At 53.4% G+C, this 19,596-nt stretch overlaps 1 protein-coding gene across 1 annotated transcript in view; it reads right to left on the reverse strand.

Moving 5' to 3' along the window:
- Window positions 1-18,439, reverse strand: part of LOC104524819 (phosphofurin acidic cluster sorting protein 1) — a gene marked incomplete at both ends in the record, with an annotated part of 18,691 nt that extends 252 nt beyond the window's left edge. The window contains 16 exon segments of the mRNA XM_010167810.1: window positions 2-47; window positions 141-295; window positions 613-719; window positions 2,102-2,206; window positions 2,330-2,462; window positions 2,579-2,714; window positions 2,873-2,948; window positions 3,264-3,357; window positions 7,394-7,545; window positions 8,186-8,245; window positions 9,041-9,121; window positions 10,131-10,222; window positions 10,378-10,540; window positions 10,731-10,856; window positions 11,229-11,318; window positions 18,352-18,439. Of these exon segments, the coding sequence (XP_010166112.1) occupies window positions 2-47; window positions 141-295; window positions 613-719; window positions 2,102-2,206; window positions 2,330-2,462; window positions 2,579-2,714; window positions 2,873-2,948; window positions 3,264-3,357; window positions 7,394-7,545; window positions 8,186-8,245; window positions 9,041-9,121; window positions 10,131-10,222; window positions 10,378-10,540; window positions 10,731-10,856; window positions 11,229-11,318; window positions 18,352-18,439 (1,704 nt within the window).
- Between the last annotated feature and the right edge of the window lie 1,157 nt (window positions 18,440-19,596).

Consider the following 19,596-nt stretch of genomic DNA (forward strand, 5'->3'; position numbering starts at 1 on the left):
GTATTTGTTATCCACCGAGGCCAGGTATTTGGCCAGAGGATGAGAGCCTGCGGGTGAGAAGGACGATGTTGGCTCCAGGCAGGGGAGCCCGAGGTGGTGGGACAGGACAGCCCTGGCCCTGGGCTTTTAGTGCCTCTCACCCAGCGGCACAAGCAGGAAGCGAAGGTAGTTGAGCCAGTCGGGTGTCTTGCTGGCCAGTTGCTCCACGAAGAAACGGAGGACAATGCTCAGGTAGCTCTGGTCACCTGCCACCACCACTTTCACAGGGGGAGGCATATGGGAGTTACAGTTACAGCTGCCAAAGGAGAGAAAAGGAGACCGTGAGGGACACGCAAAGGCTGAGCAGGTGAGTCAGGTGGTGGGGGACATGCCCTGCCAGACCAGCTGACCCAGCATCAGAAACCCACTGCTGACAATTTCCAGCTCGCTGAGCACTGCTTGTGGGCACAACCAGCCCTGGGATCCCCCGCTTTCCCCAGGGCCTAACACCTGCTCCTTCAGTTGTGTCTCCAATCCCAAAGGGTCCTAACGAGCCCTGGGGGAGCCAGGACCCTTCCCAGCCCTTCTCTGCAGTCACAGGAAGCCACCAGGCTGAGCCCAAGCTGTACTCACTATCGCTGGATGCGGGAGACAGTGGTGTTGAAGGCTGCCTGGATGTCCGCCACGGAGCAAGTGGACACGACCAACTGCTTGTGTGCCTGGAGCTGCTCACTCACGTACTGCCAATGCAGAGAGCTCGGGTTAAAGGCATCCTGGGGGGCCATGGCTGTGCTGGCCAGCACCAGCCCACATCTGCCCCAGCCCCTGTGACCCCCAGAATACAGCTGGGACCCCTGTCCCCACCCGTGCTCTGTGGGGAGGCTGAAAACATTAGGTGACCCCTGGCTGCGTGCATGAGCATCCCCACTCCTCCCAGCTCTGCTCCAGGGGGAGCAGTCTGCTCCCCAGCCCCCTGCTCTTGCCTTTGAGCACAGCAGTCACCACCCTGCGATAGCAAGGGCAAAACCATCCCAAGAACCAGGCTGTGCTCCTTCAGACAAAGGGCTTGGTCCAGGCACCCTCTGATTTAAATCCTGCCATGCCACAGCACGGCCCAGTTACAGGCTCAGCCCCCCTCTGCTGATTCCCTTCTCCTGCTCCCTCCCACTGTGGCACTCCAAAATCCTTCTGTGCCTCTTCAGGTGTCTGCATGCAGCTCAACAGTGGTAAAACAGGCAGTTGTGCCAGACAAGGGGGCTTAGAAGATGCCACGACAGGGTCTGGGAATGGGCGCTGCTCCTTTTTTCCCCATCAGGACCAGAACTAAAGCAGGAACACGCAAGAACGTATGGCTTGGGTCAAGACTCCACCGCCTCTCACTGAGGAGCCCCTTCTTCTGCCACAAACCCTGCCTTGATTTTCCAGCACTGTTTCTGGATGTCAGATGTAGCTGCAGGATCCCAAAGGGATCGCTCACCAGTGCTTTATATAACTGCTCTTTGCATGTTTGCACACACGTACATGGCCCTGCTCACCTCCAGCAGTCACCTCCTCCATGCTCATCAGGGGCTGGGCCTGTCCTCACATGGACATGATGGTGACCAGCACGAAGTGGGAAGGGCTCACGTGCCTCCCTGCCCAGAGACCCCAGCTCTGACAATGCAGTTAATGCTCTCTGGGAGCAGTGGGCTATGCTCTCCCACCTCTGAGTGAGAAATGGCACCTCTGCTGCTTCCCAGGGCCTGGTGCCAGCAGAGGGAGTCTGGCATCTCTGCCAGGGCATCCAACAAAGCTCTGACCAGTGTGGCCACTGGGAGCCAGGACCAAACAGTGAAGAGTACAAGGCACAGCCTGTTAACCAGTCTTTCTGGGACTGCTCAGGACATCGTGCTTTGAGGACCCAGCAATGCTGGTATGTGGCACATGATGCAGGAGACACATCAGACTCTTGTGTATGTAGCTCAGCACTGTGGAGAACTGAAGCTCACCCTGAGGGAAGAGCCACACTGGGGGAGAGGAGGGCACAGCTGGTGCCCTAGGCCACCTTGCCATGGTTGGGACAATCCCCTGGCACCCTGCTTACAGCTCTCCCATGCATCCAGCTCCTGACACATCTACTTACCTGCCCCTGCCATTCTGCGACATTCACCAGCACAATGCTCTCAGGGAGCTGCTCGTCTGAGACCAGGATCTGGTTCAGCTGATCGTAAACAGACTTTCGAGGCACCTAGACAGCATCACCACAAAAGTTAACCCCAGCTGGCTGCCTGGGCTGCCCTGCCCACAGCTGAAGGCCCAGAAGGCTTCTTGAGTGAGAAGCCTCCAGGTGAGGTGGCTTCTAGGACCTCACCTGGGTGCTGTGCCATGAGTCTGGAGAGCTCTCGCTGTCCAGGCTGCTGGCGCGTCCACCCTGTCCCTTTGAGCTCTGCCGGTCCTTCACGGAGGTGCTGCGGGGACGCCACAACTGTTTGCTCTCTGCCTTGCTGCGAGCGAGAAGCAGGAGAGGCAACACTGTTGAGGAAATCCCGTCTCCACCAAGCCCCACTTGCTCCAGGGAGCCAAGGTGAACCCTCTCAGCTCTGGCATGGACCTGCCTTACCTGGGGGACACGGCACTGGGGAGCTCGGCTTTGGTCCCGGGGCCCAGCTGGGCCAGTCTGTCCACACTGCCCTCTCTCGTGGCAGCCTCTGCGGGGGCCAGCCGTGAACAACGCTCCTCTGTGGAGTGGCCAGCTCCTGAGGGTTACACACAGTCACTTCACATGCACCGCTCTCCAGCCCCATCTACTCACCCCCACAGCCCTGTGCCAGGCTGGTGGGCACCCCTGGTACCCCAGAAAGCAAGGTGAGGTCTGAGGGAACTCCAGCCACACTTCACATCCTGTAGCCTGAACTCACCACTGCAGGGACCTCCACTCCTGGCTCTTCCTGTGGTCGCAGGGCTCCCGGTTTCCGCTTGTCTGCCTCGCCCTGGGGACAGGGAATGGGGTCAGAGCAGGATGGAGCGCCCCGAGCGGGGCGGGTGCCAGTGACCCATGCCTGGCCTCACAGAACACATGCTCCCACAGGGGAGCCCGGCGTCCCCCTGGGACCGGTCCCAGAGGACTCCCCCCATCGCTACCTGTCTGCCTGTGCTGGGAAAAAGAAGAGGAAAGAAGGGAAGGAGCAGCCCCAGGCAGGTGCTGCCAGGAGCTGTGGTCTCAGAGGGAGCTGCAGGTACTGTGGGGATGCTGGGCTGGCTGGGGAGGGAAGGGGACAAGAGATGGTGGTGGTGGTGTAACTCACAGGGCTGCCCGCCTCTTGATCCTGCCCTTTCTGGCTGTGCAGACTGCCGATCTCAGTCTGGGAACCAGAATGAGAGACTCCCTCAAAGAAACGCCTGCAAAGAAACAGACAGACGAACGGACGGACAGACAGACAGACGGGAGAGAAAAAGGCAGGAATAAGAGAGGAACAAAGTCACCACGATCCCAGCACACCCCCGCTGGCCTGTCCCAAGCACAGAGCACTGTGGAGAGGTCCCCAGTGGGACCCAGGGCCAGCCACCCGTGCCCCAGTGACTCACAGCCTAGGGGCAGCCCTGCCAGCCCCACACACCACGGTCTGCTGCAACAATACTGAGTTCAGGGATGGGATGGGGCCACCCCAGACCAACAGAGCTAAACCTGTGAGCCCGGTGAGCTGGAAGCAGGGTCCCTGTCTCCTAGACAGCCTCTCTCAGGTGATCCCTTACCACTGCAGTGCAGGGTGAGGAGCCACCACCTTGGCCCATCTCACTGGTATTATGGTCTCTGTCAACACCACAACTCCAATGTGCTGCTGAGCCTCTCTGCCCCGTCTGCACCACCACAGCTTCCACAGATTCCCTTCCCTTCTGCTGCTGCTTTTTCCAGGGAGGGCTCTGTTCCTCTGACTGCTGCTGCTGCTGCACACTTCCAGCAGCAGCCTCCACCTTCCCCTTCTGCTTTCTGCTTTCCCCTTTCCCAAGGCTCTGAAGACCACAGTATTGCACACAGAACCGCACCACAAGCAGTGCAGCAGCACAGCAATGTCCTGGTTTTGTTCCTCAGCACTTAAATTTGCCTATTTTCAGGTCTCTTGGGTGGTGTTTTGGTAGAGCTGCACTGTGCAACTCCAAGGTCCTGTTCCCAAGTCACATTGGTCAACACAGGAACTCCCTTGGGGCAGCAGGACTGTCTCTGCCACCACAGTGTGAGCTTCCACCTTTGTTTCTCCTTTTTCCACCCATTATTTATTTGCCAAAGACTCCCTCCACATCCTGTGGGCTGCTCAAAGACCAGTCTTCAGGAAACAAGCAGGCTCTATCACTGGATCAGCTTTCCCAGGACCCTTGCTGCAACTGCAAGCCCATCTACTTCCCTGCAGAAGATCTAAGCCAGCTTCCCTCTAAGCTGTGTATATATATATATATTTGCTCAGTAACTCCCAGGACAAGTTTCTCCTGATTCACCTGGTGTGCAGAAGGGGATACGAGTTTGCAGGTTTCCAGGGATGGCCACAGAGGTGTAAGATATAGAGCAGTTCTTCTGTTAGGACTCAGCCAGGCCTTCCATTGCTTTCTATTGTCCTCATTGGGATATTTCTGCAGCTTTCTGCAGGATACCTACAAACCTCTGAACACTCTGGCTGCTCCTTTTACTTTCCTTTCAACATCTCCTCATTTGTATATAGCACGCTGTGCTGCCAACAGTGTTTGTCAGGTTCTCTGCTTTTACTGCTCCTACAAGGACATTTCACCTCAGTAAATGATAGTCCTCACCACAGAGCAGCTCTCCAGCAGCAGTGTTTATATGCTGGCTGGGAGAAGTCAAGGCTCAGTTCTTCTCCTACTGGCTCCATGACCAGCCACTTCACAACATGTTCACTTACTAAAGCTACAGGTTTAGAGTTGATATTGTGCCCTGGTGGGACATTTTCTCCGGGTCACACAGGAATAAATGTTGTCTCCTGTTATTATCATATTTCTGCTTTCCCCACCCCTCCAATCTCTGCTACAGGCGTTGTCACCACCCTGTACAGTCATTCCTCCACACCTGCCTTTTCTCAGCCACCAATTTCAATCCATGCAGACTAGGTTAATAACTTAAGAGTCAAACTAGAGAAATATGTAAGTTTTCCAGTAATTCACCCCACAGTCAGCACCACTCCCACACTCCTCTGTAGTGTCCCAGTAATCCCATCAGAATGTGACATACCTGTGGTGCCACTGGCACCTCCAAAAGGTATCTTCATCCTCTCCTTTTCCTTAGACATTGTATGTGTCTAGGTTGCATACACTTGGTCTGGCTTTCAACACCCCATTTAAATGGGGCTGTCTCCCCCATCCCCACGGAAGCTGTGTCTGTTTCTGCCCTCTCTCACTCGCAATTCGGAAGCTTTCATCCCTAGAGGATGTGTCACACTGAGCAGAGAGCTCTTCTGCAATTCTCAGCTTCCCTTGTTCCACAGAGAGCTCTTCTGCAATTCTCAGCTTCCCTTGTTCCACAGTTTAAGGGCTCTCCCATAGGCATGATTGAGTCTGAGACTCAGAAGGCTGAGATTCAGGAAAATCCCAGCCCTTCTGCACAGCCTCCTTCTGTTTTCAATGAATTAGCCCCCTCTCCCCTATCCACTTTTCCAGTCAGCTACGGAGACATTTGCTCCTTCACCTCTGATCTCCAATCAAAGGCTCTGACTGTTGAGGTCCTATCTAACAGCCTCAGTTCTAGCTACAGTTTCACCCCAATGCAGGAGCAGCCTGCAGCTGCACAGCCTCCCTGGCTGATCAAAAGGATGGCTACCTGCTTCCAACACCAGTGGCCCAATCCAGGGCACCAGCCACTGCTCACCCTTAAGGACTACCTTAATGCCCTTGCTCCACACAAATCTCCACAGTGTCTAGCAAGGCTGTCTATGACAATAAATCCAACGTGAGGATCACATCTTCAATTTACAGGCTGGGCTGGAAGTTCACCACCAGCTGACAAGGCTATGCAGGGCCTTGGAACCACGCAGTCTACACCAGAGACCTTGGCAGCCAGCTCCCACATCTTCTTAGAAAAAGTATAGACCCAGTGATGTGAATTCAAGGGGAAACACACTCAGCACTGCCAGAAACGGAGACACTAGAGAGCAGACCAAGCTAGGGGCACTTTGCAAACAGGCTGAAAACCAGCCCAGGGCCAAGAGGCTGTCCTACCAGAGACAGCAGCAAACACCCGAGGAAGATTGTAACAGCAGGTACAAGCACAAACCAGCACTTGCTCTAGGATGCTCTCCCAGTGACCAGATCTTTGCAAGCAGGTGCTTGCAGAACCAGGGTGGGGTCTCACATTTAAATACTCTCAATAGACTTTTCTTACAGTTTCCTAGTTTTACATAGTTTCCATACATAAACCTTTACCTGACCTTCCTTTTCCTCCCCCAGCACCTTTTTTTCTTTAAAGCTTTTGATAAGAGACCATGTGAAACTCCTTTTGGAGTCCAAGCAGACCACCTAAGCGGCTCCCACTTGCTCATGCACCTGCTGTCTCCTTCATGACTGCTGCCATGTTCCTGTTTCTTCCCCAGTGCCCCGTGGGCGCCTGAATCCAGCAGATATAATTTCAAACAGTTTGCATGTGGCAGACCAAATCTGCTATTCCTGCTAAGCACCTCCAGCAGGGATTCCAACTAATCCAAATGATATTTAAATACCAAACTATAAAACCAATAATGACAAGTAAGCTTGGCTTGGCTAGAAAAGACCCAGAGCACTGTGAGGCAGTCAAGTGGAAAGACAAAAAAAAAAGGCAACTTTCTCACAAAAGGACAGCACAAAAACAGAACAGCCATGAGCAGAGAGGCCAGGTGAACGCACATTGCATGGGAGAAAAGCCTGGTTTCACTGCATGGTCCACTGGAGACCTCTGTGCCAAGTCAGCAGTGCTTGGCAGAGCAAGTCAAGCCATCAGCTGCCTGGGGAATTGGGTGAGGAACATTGCTGATGGTTGCTAGTCTCCAAAAGGGTGGGAATGCAGCATGCAGATCTCACAGGGACACAAGGACTGGCCTAAGCAGTCACAAAGTGCTCAGAAGACTGGCATGCTTCGGTGTGGAGAGCCCTGAGGAGGTTGGGATCTAAGCAGGACCTTAGATCAAGTAGGTACTCCTTCAGCAGATCAGTAAGTGTCAGATGCTGGACTGGCAGGAAATTAAATGAGACTAAATGTGAGGGAAGCCAGTTATAAGGGGCAGTTTTGAGTTTATTAATCAGGATATGCAAGTGAGGAGCTCAGTGGTGCCAAAAGAATATGGCAATGGGAGTGGGGACAAGACAATGCCTGTGTTAGCCCAAGCAACAGAAAAGTGTCAGAGGGCATTTCTCCAGGTCCCACAGACTGTGCTGCCAGCCTGTGACTCCCTGCAACCCTTACCTCAGGGTGGGCTTCGGTGTGCTGTGCACACTTTCATTGTCCTCAATCTCTGGGCCGCTGTCACTGTTGTTGCACTCTTCCAGGCTGTCATAGAGTAAGCCCAGGTCTTCCTCCACCTCCTGGGTCTGGTCTACAGGGTCAGAGTCCAGGACCTGTGGGACCAAGCCCAGAGGGCACTGAAGAGATATGGAATCACCTGCATACCAGGCCAGGCATGTACAAGCTCCCTCCCAGCTGTGAGGCATGCCATGAGACTGTTCCCACCTCAGGGAACCAAATCCAGGCTGTGGAAGAAGCAAGTGACACTGTCAATAGGCCAAAGGAGGGTGCCATGAGCGTGACATCCAAGGAGTCTCAGTCACCCATCATACTTACTGGGAGTTAAGACACCCAGGAGGACCTCCACTGGCTGTGCTGCACACTCAGTGCAGGCTCCCAGCAAAGGCCAGCTTCCCCCAGGCTGATGTGAGCCTGCTCTCAGTCGTGAACAGGATTGCCCCGGCAATGCCAGCTCCTGGGGCACAGCTGGTGCATGACAGCACCCTTCTTCTCCTGGCCCCTCTCCCCAACAAGAAGGTGGTTTTGATTTGAGCATGAGGTTCAGAGCTGCCTTCTTGAGCAGCAGGCTTTGGAAAAGCCAAAGCCCAGTCTGTGCCACATCTCACACCACCTTTGGTAACACCTCTGAGCACCTGCAGCTCATGCCTTGAGTTCCCAGTGAGTGGGAACCAGCGCTCTGACACCTACACATCTGCAGGAGACACTAGGTGGGGAAACCTTCCTGCATCTTACCTCCTCTGTCACTTTAAACCTCTTCAGCAGAGCCACAAATTTCTGCTTGAAGTTTGGTTGCTAAAACAAAACAAGGGGAGAAAAAAGATCAGCAAAACTATCAAACCACGTTCCAAGGTGACTAATGTACAGGCCATGGTTGCTCTCTTTAACATGCCATTGGCTCCTTTCTGAATCCACAGGCCAAAGGTCAGCTATGATCTCCCTTGTCCTTCAAATCTGTTGTAGGATTTGGACTAAATCTGGACTCTGCAAGAAGCCGCTGCACGTGGGCACGAGGGAGGGCGCCAGGACTTAAGACGCTCTCTGCTACAGGCTGGAATAGCACTTTTCTCTCCATTTAAATCCCTCTTCTCCCCAGACCATCTAGTTGAGGAATGCTGCCTTAAAGCAAGAAAAGACGGGGAACAAACTCAGGAAGAGGGTGTCTAGGGATCTGCAGGGCTGAACCAGATGGGGACGAGAAGATGCTTGGAGAGCAGGGGGCTGGCAGGGCAGCTTCCCCCTTCTGCTGACAGGCAGAGGAGCTCTTAATGGTTCACCCTTCCTTGCACCAACCTTCCCCTTCCTCAGGGAGGGAAAAAGAAGAGACCATGTCACAGCAGCAATTCAAAACTGTGTTGCACACAGATCAGCTCCGATATGAAGCCAAGATAAACACAGTACAGACCATGAGCTGGGGTACAGCTTGGAGCAACAAGCTAAATCATTAATAGCAAGATGTTTGCCCCTTCTTCTCAGAGCCAAGGGCTCTCTCCTCTGCTCTGCACCACTGCCAGCATCCCCCCCAAGCCCTCCTCACGGGGAAGTGAATCCCTTCCATCCCTTTGATCATGTTGTAAATGCTGATGTTACTCTGGTCATGGATGTGGTTCGGATCATTTTCCTCCTAGCCTTCTTGGTTTTCCTCAAGTCATCCTCTTCGTCAAACAGATCCTGCAGGCAAAAGGTTACAGCACATCAGAGCAACTCAAGAGTGCAGGGAGCAGTATCTCCTAGAAGTTCCCCTGCCCCACGCCTACCCCCTCACTTTGAAAAGCTTTGGTCCACTTTGCTCCCAGAATCTTGCTTCTCACTTCTCCCACCTCTCTCCATGCAGCTCCTTCTCTCTCCTTAGCACTGTCCCCCAACAGACCTTCTTCCCACGCATCTTTGCTCCCAGGCCTCTCCAGGGGCACATGTACCAGCAAGATTCAAAGGAGAGACAACAGCTTTCTGCAACAGTCCTTGTTACAACCTAAAACCCTTCTCTCCCTTGTGCTGTTCTCCTGCTCTCCTCTCTCCAGGTTTAGCTCAGAGGGCACAGCACCCAAGCTCACAAAAAGTGTTCTTCTGGGGATTGGCCTCAACAACACACAAGAGCTCCCAGGAACATGGAGCCCTGATGTGCTAACCCAGCACGATGGGACAGGTGATGTGGAGGACTCTGAATGGGGATTTGTCCCTGTGCTTGATCAGCACGCCACCATCAGTCTGTTTTGGCCTGGAGTGTAGACACCACAACAAGAGGCAGCAAACAGCAGCAGCACAGCTCATCACACGGCTGGGATGGGTCTGCCACCTCTGAACGTTTTCAGACCCAGACTGTACTTCCCAAAAACTCTGTTCTGTCTCAAAGAGAGGGCAGCCTCTGGCCTGTTATCACAAGGAGATGGGAGAGAACTGTGGTGCAAGGCCTCAGCAGGGGTTTTATGCAGCAGACCAGACACCTCCAAGGATACAGGGGTGAGACCTATGGCTCTCCAAAGTCCCTTGACCCACCACAGACTTGACAGCAGCCCACAGTTCTTCCTGCTGTCAGGTATTGTGGCTCTCTGCCCTCTGAAACCATGACACATGTTTACAAGGGAGGTGAGAAGGCTCAGCGTGATTGAGACCCTCAACCCTTGTTTCTTGCCCCAGAAATGGGACCAGGACATAAGCCACACTGCCAGGTCTCCCTTACCTGACCCTGCACAGCATCATCGCTGGCTTCCTGCTCTGAGGAGAAGCTGTCATCATCTTCTTCAGAGTAGTTATCAATGTCTGGGGAGCGATCTGAAAGCAGACAGTGCAGATGCCACAGCTAAGCATGATGTTTGTCATCACTTCAGTAAAAAGACTGATATTGCTGGCAGGTGCTTGGGGACACTCCGTTACCCATGTCCTGTCCCAAACGCTTGCCTTCAGGTCTGTGATGAGCACTTACATACCTGAAGCTTTGATTTTAGGACCTGAGGGGACGGTCCCATCCTCATGGTCAATGGGTTGACTAGACAAAGAATAGATGCTGATTTCAGCCACTCGGATATTCACGTCCTTCATGCTGCTGTGGAGGCCCAGAAGCTGCCCGCCATCCGTCGGGTGCTGCATCACCTAGGCAGACAGACAAGCCCCCTGCCAGGGTGACACAATGGCAGCTGGCAGCCCACCCCCTCTGTCTTATAGCCAGCCAACAAGCCAGCGCTCTCACAGTCCTGAGTGCCAGCCAGCCAGCCCTGCTCCCCTCCCAGCACTGGCACAGGGAGGCCAGGTGAAGCCCCCCTCTGTTCCCAGCACCCTGTACCTCGGCCATGTTGATGATGCCCACTGCAAGGGTCTTGTAGCCCAGGATCGTGCGGTTCTTGTATCGCTTCCTCCGCTGCAGCATGATCTGCAGTTTGTTGCCATCTCTCTTGAGGAAGTGTGGGTACTAGGGAAGGGAAGCACAGGGAAGATGGCAGCATGAGGGCAGGGCTCAGCGTGACACACAGGTAGAAAACTCTTCCTCAATGCTGATGTACAGCAGGATCTGACCTGCTGAGCTTTGAGGTGTCCCTCAAAGGTCACCTGCATTCCACATCATCCTCCAAATCTACATTGCCCAGCAAAATAACCCCTGGAGCAATGGAGCAGCTGGCCAGCAGCAGCAATCTGTGTTGTTATGATTTCAGCATGGGCAACCACAGGAGGCCCCTCCTCAGAGGCTGCCCCCTTCACATTGAGCCGCCAAAGCCATGCTTCCCAAAAAATGCCAGGTAAGGGGAGCACCAGGGAGCCCGGGGGACCAGGTAACACAAGGTACCTGCAGTGAGAAGGTCAGCTCCAGCTCGGTCTCCATCAGGCCACCAGGCGGGAGGACGTATTCATTTGATCTCAAGACTCGCTTTGAACCCTACAAGAAGATGAGCAGACACACAGAGCTAAGCTGGAGCGTCTTGGACACAGACTCCACTGCACCACACACACACACACACCAATCAATGATGTTCACAGCCCACAAGGAAAGGGCCAGAGCCCTGACTCTGTTCTGTTCCACCTTGCAGAGCCACCTTACACACACCAAACAAGGCTTCACAAAAGCCTGCAGTTCTCCTGAGCTGCCAAAGGTCCCTTCTCCTTGCCCACCTGCCTGGCAGCACTTGTTCTTCCCAAGCCTGCTCTGATAAATCTGGCTCCTTGCACCTGGAGCCCACTGGACACTGTGGAGTGGAACACTGCAGAGGGGGACACTGCGGAGGGGGACACTGCTAGGGCCAGATGGAGCCATGCACACAGCACAAGCAGGGGAAGGAAAGGGTTCCAACTGCCAAGCCAGGAAAGGGACAGGTCCTGGAGCACATCTCCACCCCTCAGCAGACAGACCCAGTGCAGACCCCTGCCCAAGCACAGCTGGCAGGATGGCACTGCTGGGACCAAGGCAGGATGTCCCAGGAGAATGGGATTCCCCCAGCTTGTCTCTCAGAAAACTCCTCTTAGTCTTCTTCTTGGGCAACAGTCCTTATCTCTCCACATACACAAATGGTTTTTTGCCCCAGGATGGCAGCAGGACATCTCTAACCATATGACCACTCCAACTCTTTCCTTTACTTCTGTCCTGGCTGCTGACAGAGACACTGAATGACTTGAGGGATGAAAAATGCTGTCTGCATGCACCAGGCTCTCTTGGTCGCACAGTTGCTCAACTCACAGACCCCTCAAACAGCCCATGCCCACCAACTGTGTCCCTTGCAGGGCTGTGGGACCAGCTCCGAGTATAAAATATCCCATGGTGGTTCCTCACTTTCTCCTGCCTCCCTGTGAACGGGCCAGCAAGCTGAGACATTGGGACATTGATTTAGGGAGGCAACAGGATAGGCCAGTACAGCTGTTCGTGCAAATCAGTTACCACCACTTTTGTGAGCTCTCCTTCATCTAAACTGTGAGTGAGTGAGCAGATGGGTCGAAGCAAACCGAACAGGCACACCAGTCCAAAGGAACCATGGCCCACCTCATATCTGTTGCCCCTTCCCAGGACCTCACTGCATCCCCACACCCTTCCCAGCTTGATCCTGGATAGACACTGTGGCCAGCAGGATCTGAAGTTGGCTGTGGACAGAGACCCTTCAGCAACTTGGACAAATCCTCGACTTGCCTAGCCTTGGTGAGGTTAGAGCCTTGGTGAGGTTAAAGCCCCAGCTCTTCGTCTCCACTGCAAATGGGACAGCAGCCCCAGAAGTCATGACAGCAGCGTGCCGGGTGTCCCCTGTCCGTAAAGGGCACCACAGCCACATCCCCTCTGCAATCAAAGGGAATGGCAGTGGGCACGGGTATGTTTCAGCACCCAGCAAGCACCAAGGAAGCTTGCTGATGGGAACTTCAGTAGGGTCCAGCGAGCTTGGGTGGCACTGATGTAAGGCCTTTCTTGCACCTCTGTTGCTGGTGTTACCCATGCTAGCAAGCAAAAAAGCCAAACAACCTATAAAGAGGAGGCAAGAGAGGCCTCCACATCTTGCAGTGATGCAGCATTATAGTTCTCGCTGATACCTGAGCAAAGACAACCTCCAGCAAAACCCTCCTTGGTTTTCAAGAGGCCCAGTCTGAGCTGTCTGCAACCATGTTCCCAGGCTTTCCTGGGAAAGGTCTTCCCAAAACTGAAGAGAGGAGGTGGTGCTCATCCCCTTCACCATCTGTGAGCTTTCCTGGCCAAGAATACACTGACTCTTCCTTCCTGAACTCTTCTTTAAAAGAGATGATAGATGGTCACTATGACAGTGACCATTTACTTCAGCACATTTACCATTTGTTGCAGAGAGATTATCGCTAAAGATTCGTTCTTTCATCAAAACACACACAATGGTGCAATTATTCCCGAAGAAGCTATTTCTGGGAACAGGGTTACAGCAAAGGAAAGGTGAGTGCAGCTTGGGTGGCATGTCCAGTGAGTGAAGGTTTCATAAATGCTGACATCCTGTGTGTTACTGTCATTTGCCACTCTGGAAGTTACCCATGCAGCTCCAATCCTGGGCTCTGGCCCTCAGTGAAACACGGGTGCACATCCATGTGGCATTGCAAGGACAAAGGCTGGCTCATGGTCACAATGCAGGCAGAAGGGAGCAGCAGCAGAGCTCAGAGACCCCTAAACAGCAGCAGTTTTTAGGTCCAGGCCAGTTCTTTCCGGGTGCAATGACCCAGCAGGCTGCACCTGGGTTGAGTGCAAGCCCTAGGAGATACCTGGCCTGTGGGGTCACATGAAGGGAGAGAGACTGTAATGTCTAAGCTCAGCCAGAGGACCAGCTCCCAGGCCACCATGGCGCACAGCACTCGGGACATGGGGCAGAATAAAGGCCAGATATTTTAGTGCAAATGTACGAGGTCCAGTCCTCTCAGCAAGGCAAAGCCACCACCTAAAGCTCAAGTTCAGCCTGCAAGTACACTAGGCTTCCTGGAATGGATGGTAATTACATATCCAGTAGGAAACACTGATCACCTTCAGGAGCAAAGCACAACCCAGTAGAAACCAGCATTGCTCCCATTAAAGAGATTAGAAACGATCACCTCGGGGCTGCTCCTGCCTACCAGCAGCAGGGGGTTAAGAACAACTGGAGATTTCTAGTGAGGTTGACACAAACCTCAGGAGGTTCAATAAAGGCAAAAGCAAAGTCCTTCCCTAGGACATCCCATGACTTTGCTGCCTGGGAAGAAGCCAAGGCAGCAGGACAGACTCTGCAGAAAGGGAGAGGGGGGATCCTGGGGGACGTTAAGGTACCCCTACATCAGCAGCATGCCCTGTTGCAGCAATCACACTAATCTCAGCCTCAGCAAATGTGCAGGCAGAGAAAAAGGATTTCTCCTCTCTGTTCAGCACTGGTGACACCACAACTGGATTCCACAGCCAGTTTGGGCTTCCCAGTACAAGACAGACACTGACACACTGGAGTAAGTCCAGCAGGAGACAATCAGGATGGTCAGGGGCTGGAGCACAGGACATACAAGGAGAGGCTGAGTGAGCTGGGTTTGTTCAGCTAGAAAAAGAGAGGGTGAGGGGGTACATTACTGCTGCCTACAGACACTTAGCAGGAGGGTGCAGAGAAGACAGAACTGAACTCCTCTCAGAGGTGCACAGGGACAGAGTGAGAGGCAATGGGGATGAGCTGGAACATGGGAAAATACCATTAGATGTTGGGATTATTTTTTTTCTCTATGAGTGCCAGCAAACCTTGGGACAGGACACAGGAAGACTGAGCACTCTCCATCCCTTGAGAAATCCAAACCTCAGCTGGACGTGGCCTTGAGTATCTGATGTAGCTCAGCTGTTCTGCAATGTGAGCAATGCCAGGCAAGACCAATTTCTCAGCAGAACAGCTGAGTATCACCATCAGCACTACAGGAAAACTTAATATCAGACTGTCACAGAAGATCACAGACGACAAAGACTGTCAAGGAAGTGAAAAGCAATAGGGAGAGGTTGTGGTCACACATCTTCACTACCTAATAGACTGAAAACATACAGGAGCTTTCACTGTTATACGCAGGGACATGATGCCAGGGTCTAGTTTGCAAGGTACAAGCCCCAATTTCAGGTATAAATCTGTCCTGATAGGTCTTGTTTAAAATACAGCATTGAGGCAGGAGGTGCATACCAAACCTGGAAAAGGAGAGAGAACTAACACAGTATGGGGGACCAGGCCAAGGCAGACAGCAAAGCACTACCCAGAATTCAAGCTAAAGGTGCATTTGGGGAAAGAACAGCCCATTAAATATCATCAGTAAATTTAGTTATTTAGGGGGTAGCTGGGATTGCTCAGGCAGGAGTGAAAAATCCTACAAGTGGTTGCAAAAAGATTAGAAACAAAGCATGAGTGAGCTGCAGGCAGAAAACTCTGCGTGTACTTTCCAGGCAAAGCAAGAAGGAGTAAAAAATGCAAGTCCTTGCAGGAGGAGCAGGGCTGGGGCAGCAGGCAGGCCTGGCAGAGGCAAACCAGCTTCTCAGCCTGGCCTGTTTTGTAGCACACAGCCTGGTCTGCTACGTAGGGGCTGCCAGCATCATCCCTCTACAGCAGCATCAAGGGTTGAACCTGAGTCACCAGCCGCATCCTGAAGCAGCTGCAGGAGGATCTGCATCCCTCCCACAGCACCTGTCACAGGAGCTGGGAGTTCTGGGAATGCTGGGGCTTGTTTTCTTCTTTCTTTGATTGTTTCCTCTATTCACAGCTCAAGACTGGGTGCTTCTGAATTACAGTAAATCTCTTTGCCGAGAGGGAGCACCAGGTTTTCCTTCACACCATAATCAGTTATGACACCAAGACAGATATCTGCACCTTTATGGAGCTGAGCCAGGCACATCTGAATCTCTTAATGCCACGCCAAACAACACACAGAAGGAAACGCTCTATGACACCTCCAGTCTGTTAAATAATGAGGGATAAAGGTTGAAAAACCACTGAAGTGATACAAGAGTAAGTCCCTTTTTTCACAGTAGTTCGGACTTTATCTCAGTGGAAGCCACTGAACATTAAATATTCAAATCACCTCTGGGAAATGGGAATGTTCCACAGAAAGCTCCCTTAGTCCACTGACAAAGGTCTTTCCAGATGAAGGAGCAGATAACAGCACATGCCACGCGTGGAAGCTGTCTTTTAAGACCAGAAGGGCACGATTGCTGTGAGAAGGAGATCAGATATTCCAAATAGGCTTACGCTAACCTTTGGGTCACGTACATTCATTGAGCAGATTGTCTCCAGTACTGGGGCTGTTATTTGGTGTCAGCCCCATTCAGGCAGGGTCAGAGCTTTGTTTCCATGCAATCTGCCTTTCAGAGCAGCAACTTCCTGACAGACAAATTCCTTAACCCAACAGAGCTGCTACTGAAATGAGAGAAAATACAGCTCTCCTTTCCACTAGTCCCCAGCTGTCCCCTTGGGAACTTGCAGGTCCTTCACAAATAACATGCATTGGCTGTTTCCATCCAAAAGATGGAGATGGCAATGCCTGCTGGGCAGCCTTCAAACAGCTTCTTGCTAGCATGACTCATCTGTTACCTAGGAGAGGAGGAGGAGGGATGGATCCATCTGAGGCCATTCTGTAGGCAGGCTGTGCTGAAGCTGCCTACAGCTTCCATCTGCCTCCCAGGAAGGCTCAGCAGTCCCCGACCCTGCCAAAGTGGCTGGTCAGGCGGGTGGAAGCAGCCTGGGGAGGCACACAAGTCCACCCCACTCCCACAGTGAGTGTCAAGCCACAGGGTAATGTGGGCAGAAGCATTCTCCTCCACTTCCCTTCAGCTTTGCAAGGTGCCTGGCACACAGCCATGGGTATGTGGCCATGCAGAGAGGAGGTGCCCATGTTTAGATTAAGACCCTGAATGCAGCCTCCGTTCCCTGGTAGGGACAGGAGCCCTGCAGTGAAGAGCTGCTGTGGCCTCAAACAGTCACTGCTGAAGCTTGTTAATTTATTTTGCCAACAGGGTGCAAGGCTGGCCTGGGGCAGGGATGGGGATGGTCTGTCTGGAAGAGCTGGAGTCCCACTGCAGCCTCTTCCACAGTCTCACATTTACACAGCATGAGAAAGCGGGCAGCTGAGGACATACACGCTCCGCACACGGCAGCCCCAGCATAAGGGAGGCTGTACAGGAGCCCAAGGGTCCCCAGGCCAGAGAAGCACAGCCAGCTTGGCCCAGCTGTGCAGGAGATAAAGGAGTGAAGGACCAGCATATCACTCCCAGCCACGCATGGCCCTGAGCCCCCAGCCCCTGAATCCTGTGCTCCTGGCACCTGTGGCCCAGCCTCGATGGCTCCCACATTTCCAGGGGCCAGGCAGCTCTCTCCTGCCCACGTTGTTTTTCCAGGGGCACAGGTTTTGGGTGTCTTGGGGCTGAAAGCCCAGTGCTTTCAGGCCAACGGTGTGTGGACTACAGCATCCTCCTGCTGTCTTCATCCCAGGCCCCAAGTTTCACACATTTCGCTTTCAGTTCCTTCTGTGCAAGTGACTCAAGTCTGCCATGAAGGCAAACGCCAGCTCCCAGAGCAACACTAATACTGCAGCTTCCAGCACTAATCCAGGATTTAGATCCTAATGTGTGCTGCACAAAGAGCTCTATGGAAGCGCAAAGCTGCTGAGCTCCCACCCCACGGTGCTTTCAATGGGATCAGCAGCTTTTCTGCCAGCTGACAAGAACGAAGGAAGGACACCAGCATCCCAGCTGGGTTAGGGGAGCTGTGGCCAGGACAGCATACTCAAGAGGCATCTTGCTTCCATGCTGTCCTTTGGCAGGAGGAAAGGATGTGCCTGCACCCACAGGGACACATCTCTTCACCGCCAGCTGCAGAGAGGGAGCGGGGACGATCACACATACCAGGAAGGGGCAAATTCCCTCTCCCCTTGGTGACAAAGATCACGTCCCCTCCCCTCTGCCTGGTTCACAGTAGAGGCACCAGGCCTAGCAGGGATGCACAGAGAAAGGGAGGGGACAGCAGAGGCAGCAGTGAGATCACGCAGGGTGCAAATGTCAGCAGAAGTCATGCACAGAGCCTTGCACCCTTCCCTTCCCACCCTGCACTCCCCAGGGAGGGGATCCGGATGGAGGGCACTGCCAGAAACCACCCATGGCAGAGCCTGGCTAAAGGGTTGGGAACGGTGGGGAAGGGGCTGCCAAACTCCAAACAGCAGCTGGAGAGCAGGGCCCTGGCTGAGGCAGGCAGGGAAGCAAGATGCACTCTGTCCCAGTTAGAGGCCTGACCAAACTCATCCCTGATAGAAACCAGCACCAGGCAGCTTGCTGCTGTCCCTGAGGCATCCTTCCCACCTGCCTGGGAGCCAGAATGTCCCCAGGGGTGCTAACCAAGACAGAAGCAAAGGGTTGGCACAAGGCAAGGGCCATGCAGACCAGCACTTCACAGAGGGCACAAGGATGGCCTTGCTGCCATCAGGCAGCAGCAAGGAGCAGAACCTACCTGAATCTTCACAGCGATAAGCACAGAGCTCAGCTCTTTATCCAGCTCTTTCAGCACTGTGAGTTTCTTCAGGCGCAGACTGCAGAGCCTGTAAGACAGAGAGAATGGGACACATTCAGGCACCACCATCCCTGGGGCCCTGCCACATGGTACCTGGTGCTGGGAAGGCAGCCTGGATGCTTGGCCCAGCTGCAGGCACAAGTTTGGCCGAGGAACACTGGCATTCACGCGCCACCGAGACAGCCCATTGGGGAAAAAAGGAAAGAAGGAAAATTAACAGAGCTAAAGCAGGCTTAAGGGATTAGCATGCGGCAGGAAGTCCAACAGCAAGCCATGTGGTAAAGAGATCCCTTCCCAAGCAGGGCTGTTGCCAGCTCAGCTTAAATCTACCTTGGCCACAGTGCTGTTTATTTATAAACTAAAGAACTTAAACCCACTCTTATCCGGGACTTAGTTAAAGCAAATGTTCCCCTGCAGACATTACAACTCGTCTCTGCTCTTGCACAGCACCACGCGGAGCTGGCTCGGGAAGCTGGGAAGCCTCAAACAGCAGAGCCACCCTGACAACCTCAAATCCTGGGGACTCAGCATGGTAAGTGGCACTTCCAGGAAAAACCCACAAAGGAGCCTGAGGCTGAGTGAGAAGAGCTACTTGTGCTGCTTGAAGAATTAGTCAGTGGCTGCGAGACAGCCAGCCACCCTGACCTCCTGCCTAGCAGCCTGCAGCAGGGCTCTCATGGAGACCACCTGGGAGGACCTAGGTGTCAGGGAGCACAGGTCAGACACATGTTTACAACAAGCAATGCCAGCGCTCTCACGGTTTGCAAGCTCGCTTCTGCACCCCACGCTCACCCTCTGCACTGCTGCAGCCACTGGCACCCAGCACTGCTGTGGATACCAGGGGGCTGCACGTGAGACTTAGGCCACTCACCCTTCCTGGAGAACAGATGGGCCACTACCAAATACCTTTCTGCCGGACACACTGTGTCTCTGACGGCCAAGGCTGCTCCTCCCTGCTTTTGTTGGGGTTTTTTTAAATAAGGAACAAACCCCTGCTCTTGCTATGCTGATGTACAGCAACAGTGAACAACAGCTCAGAGGTGGAAGGATACTGGAAAGGGAAGGACAGACAGCCATACTGCAGGACAGGCTTAGGGCTTAGCAAGCACTCACCACCTACCATGCCCCTGCCCTCCCTGCTAGAATGATTTTAGCTTCTGCAGAAGGTTTGCTGGACTGTGACTG

This window comes from Antrostomus carolinensis, unplaced genomic scaffold, assembly GCF_000700745.2.
Source record: "Antrostomus carolinensis isolate BGI_N321 unplaced genomic scaffold, ASM70074v2 scaffold36175, whole genome shotgun sequence".
Taxonomy (NCBI): domain Eukaryota; kingdom Metazoa; phylum Chordata; class Aves; order Caprimulgiformes; family Caprimulgidae; genus Antrostomus; species Antrostomus carolinensis.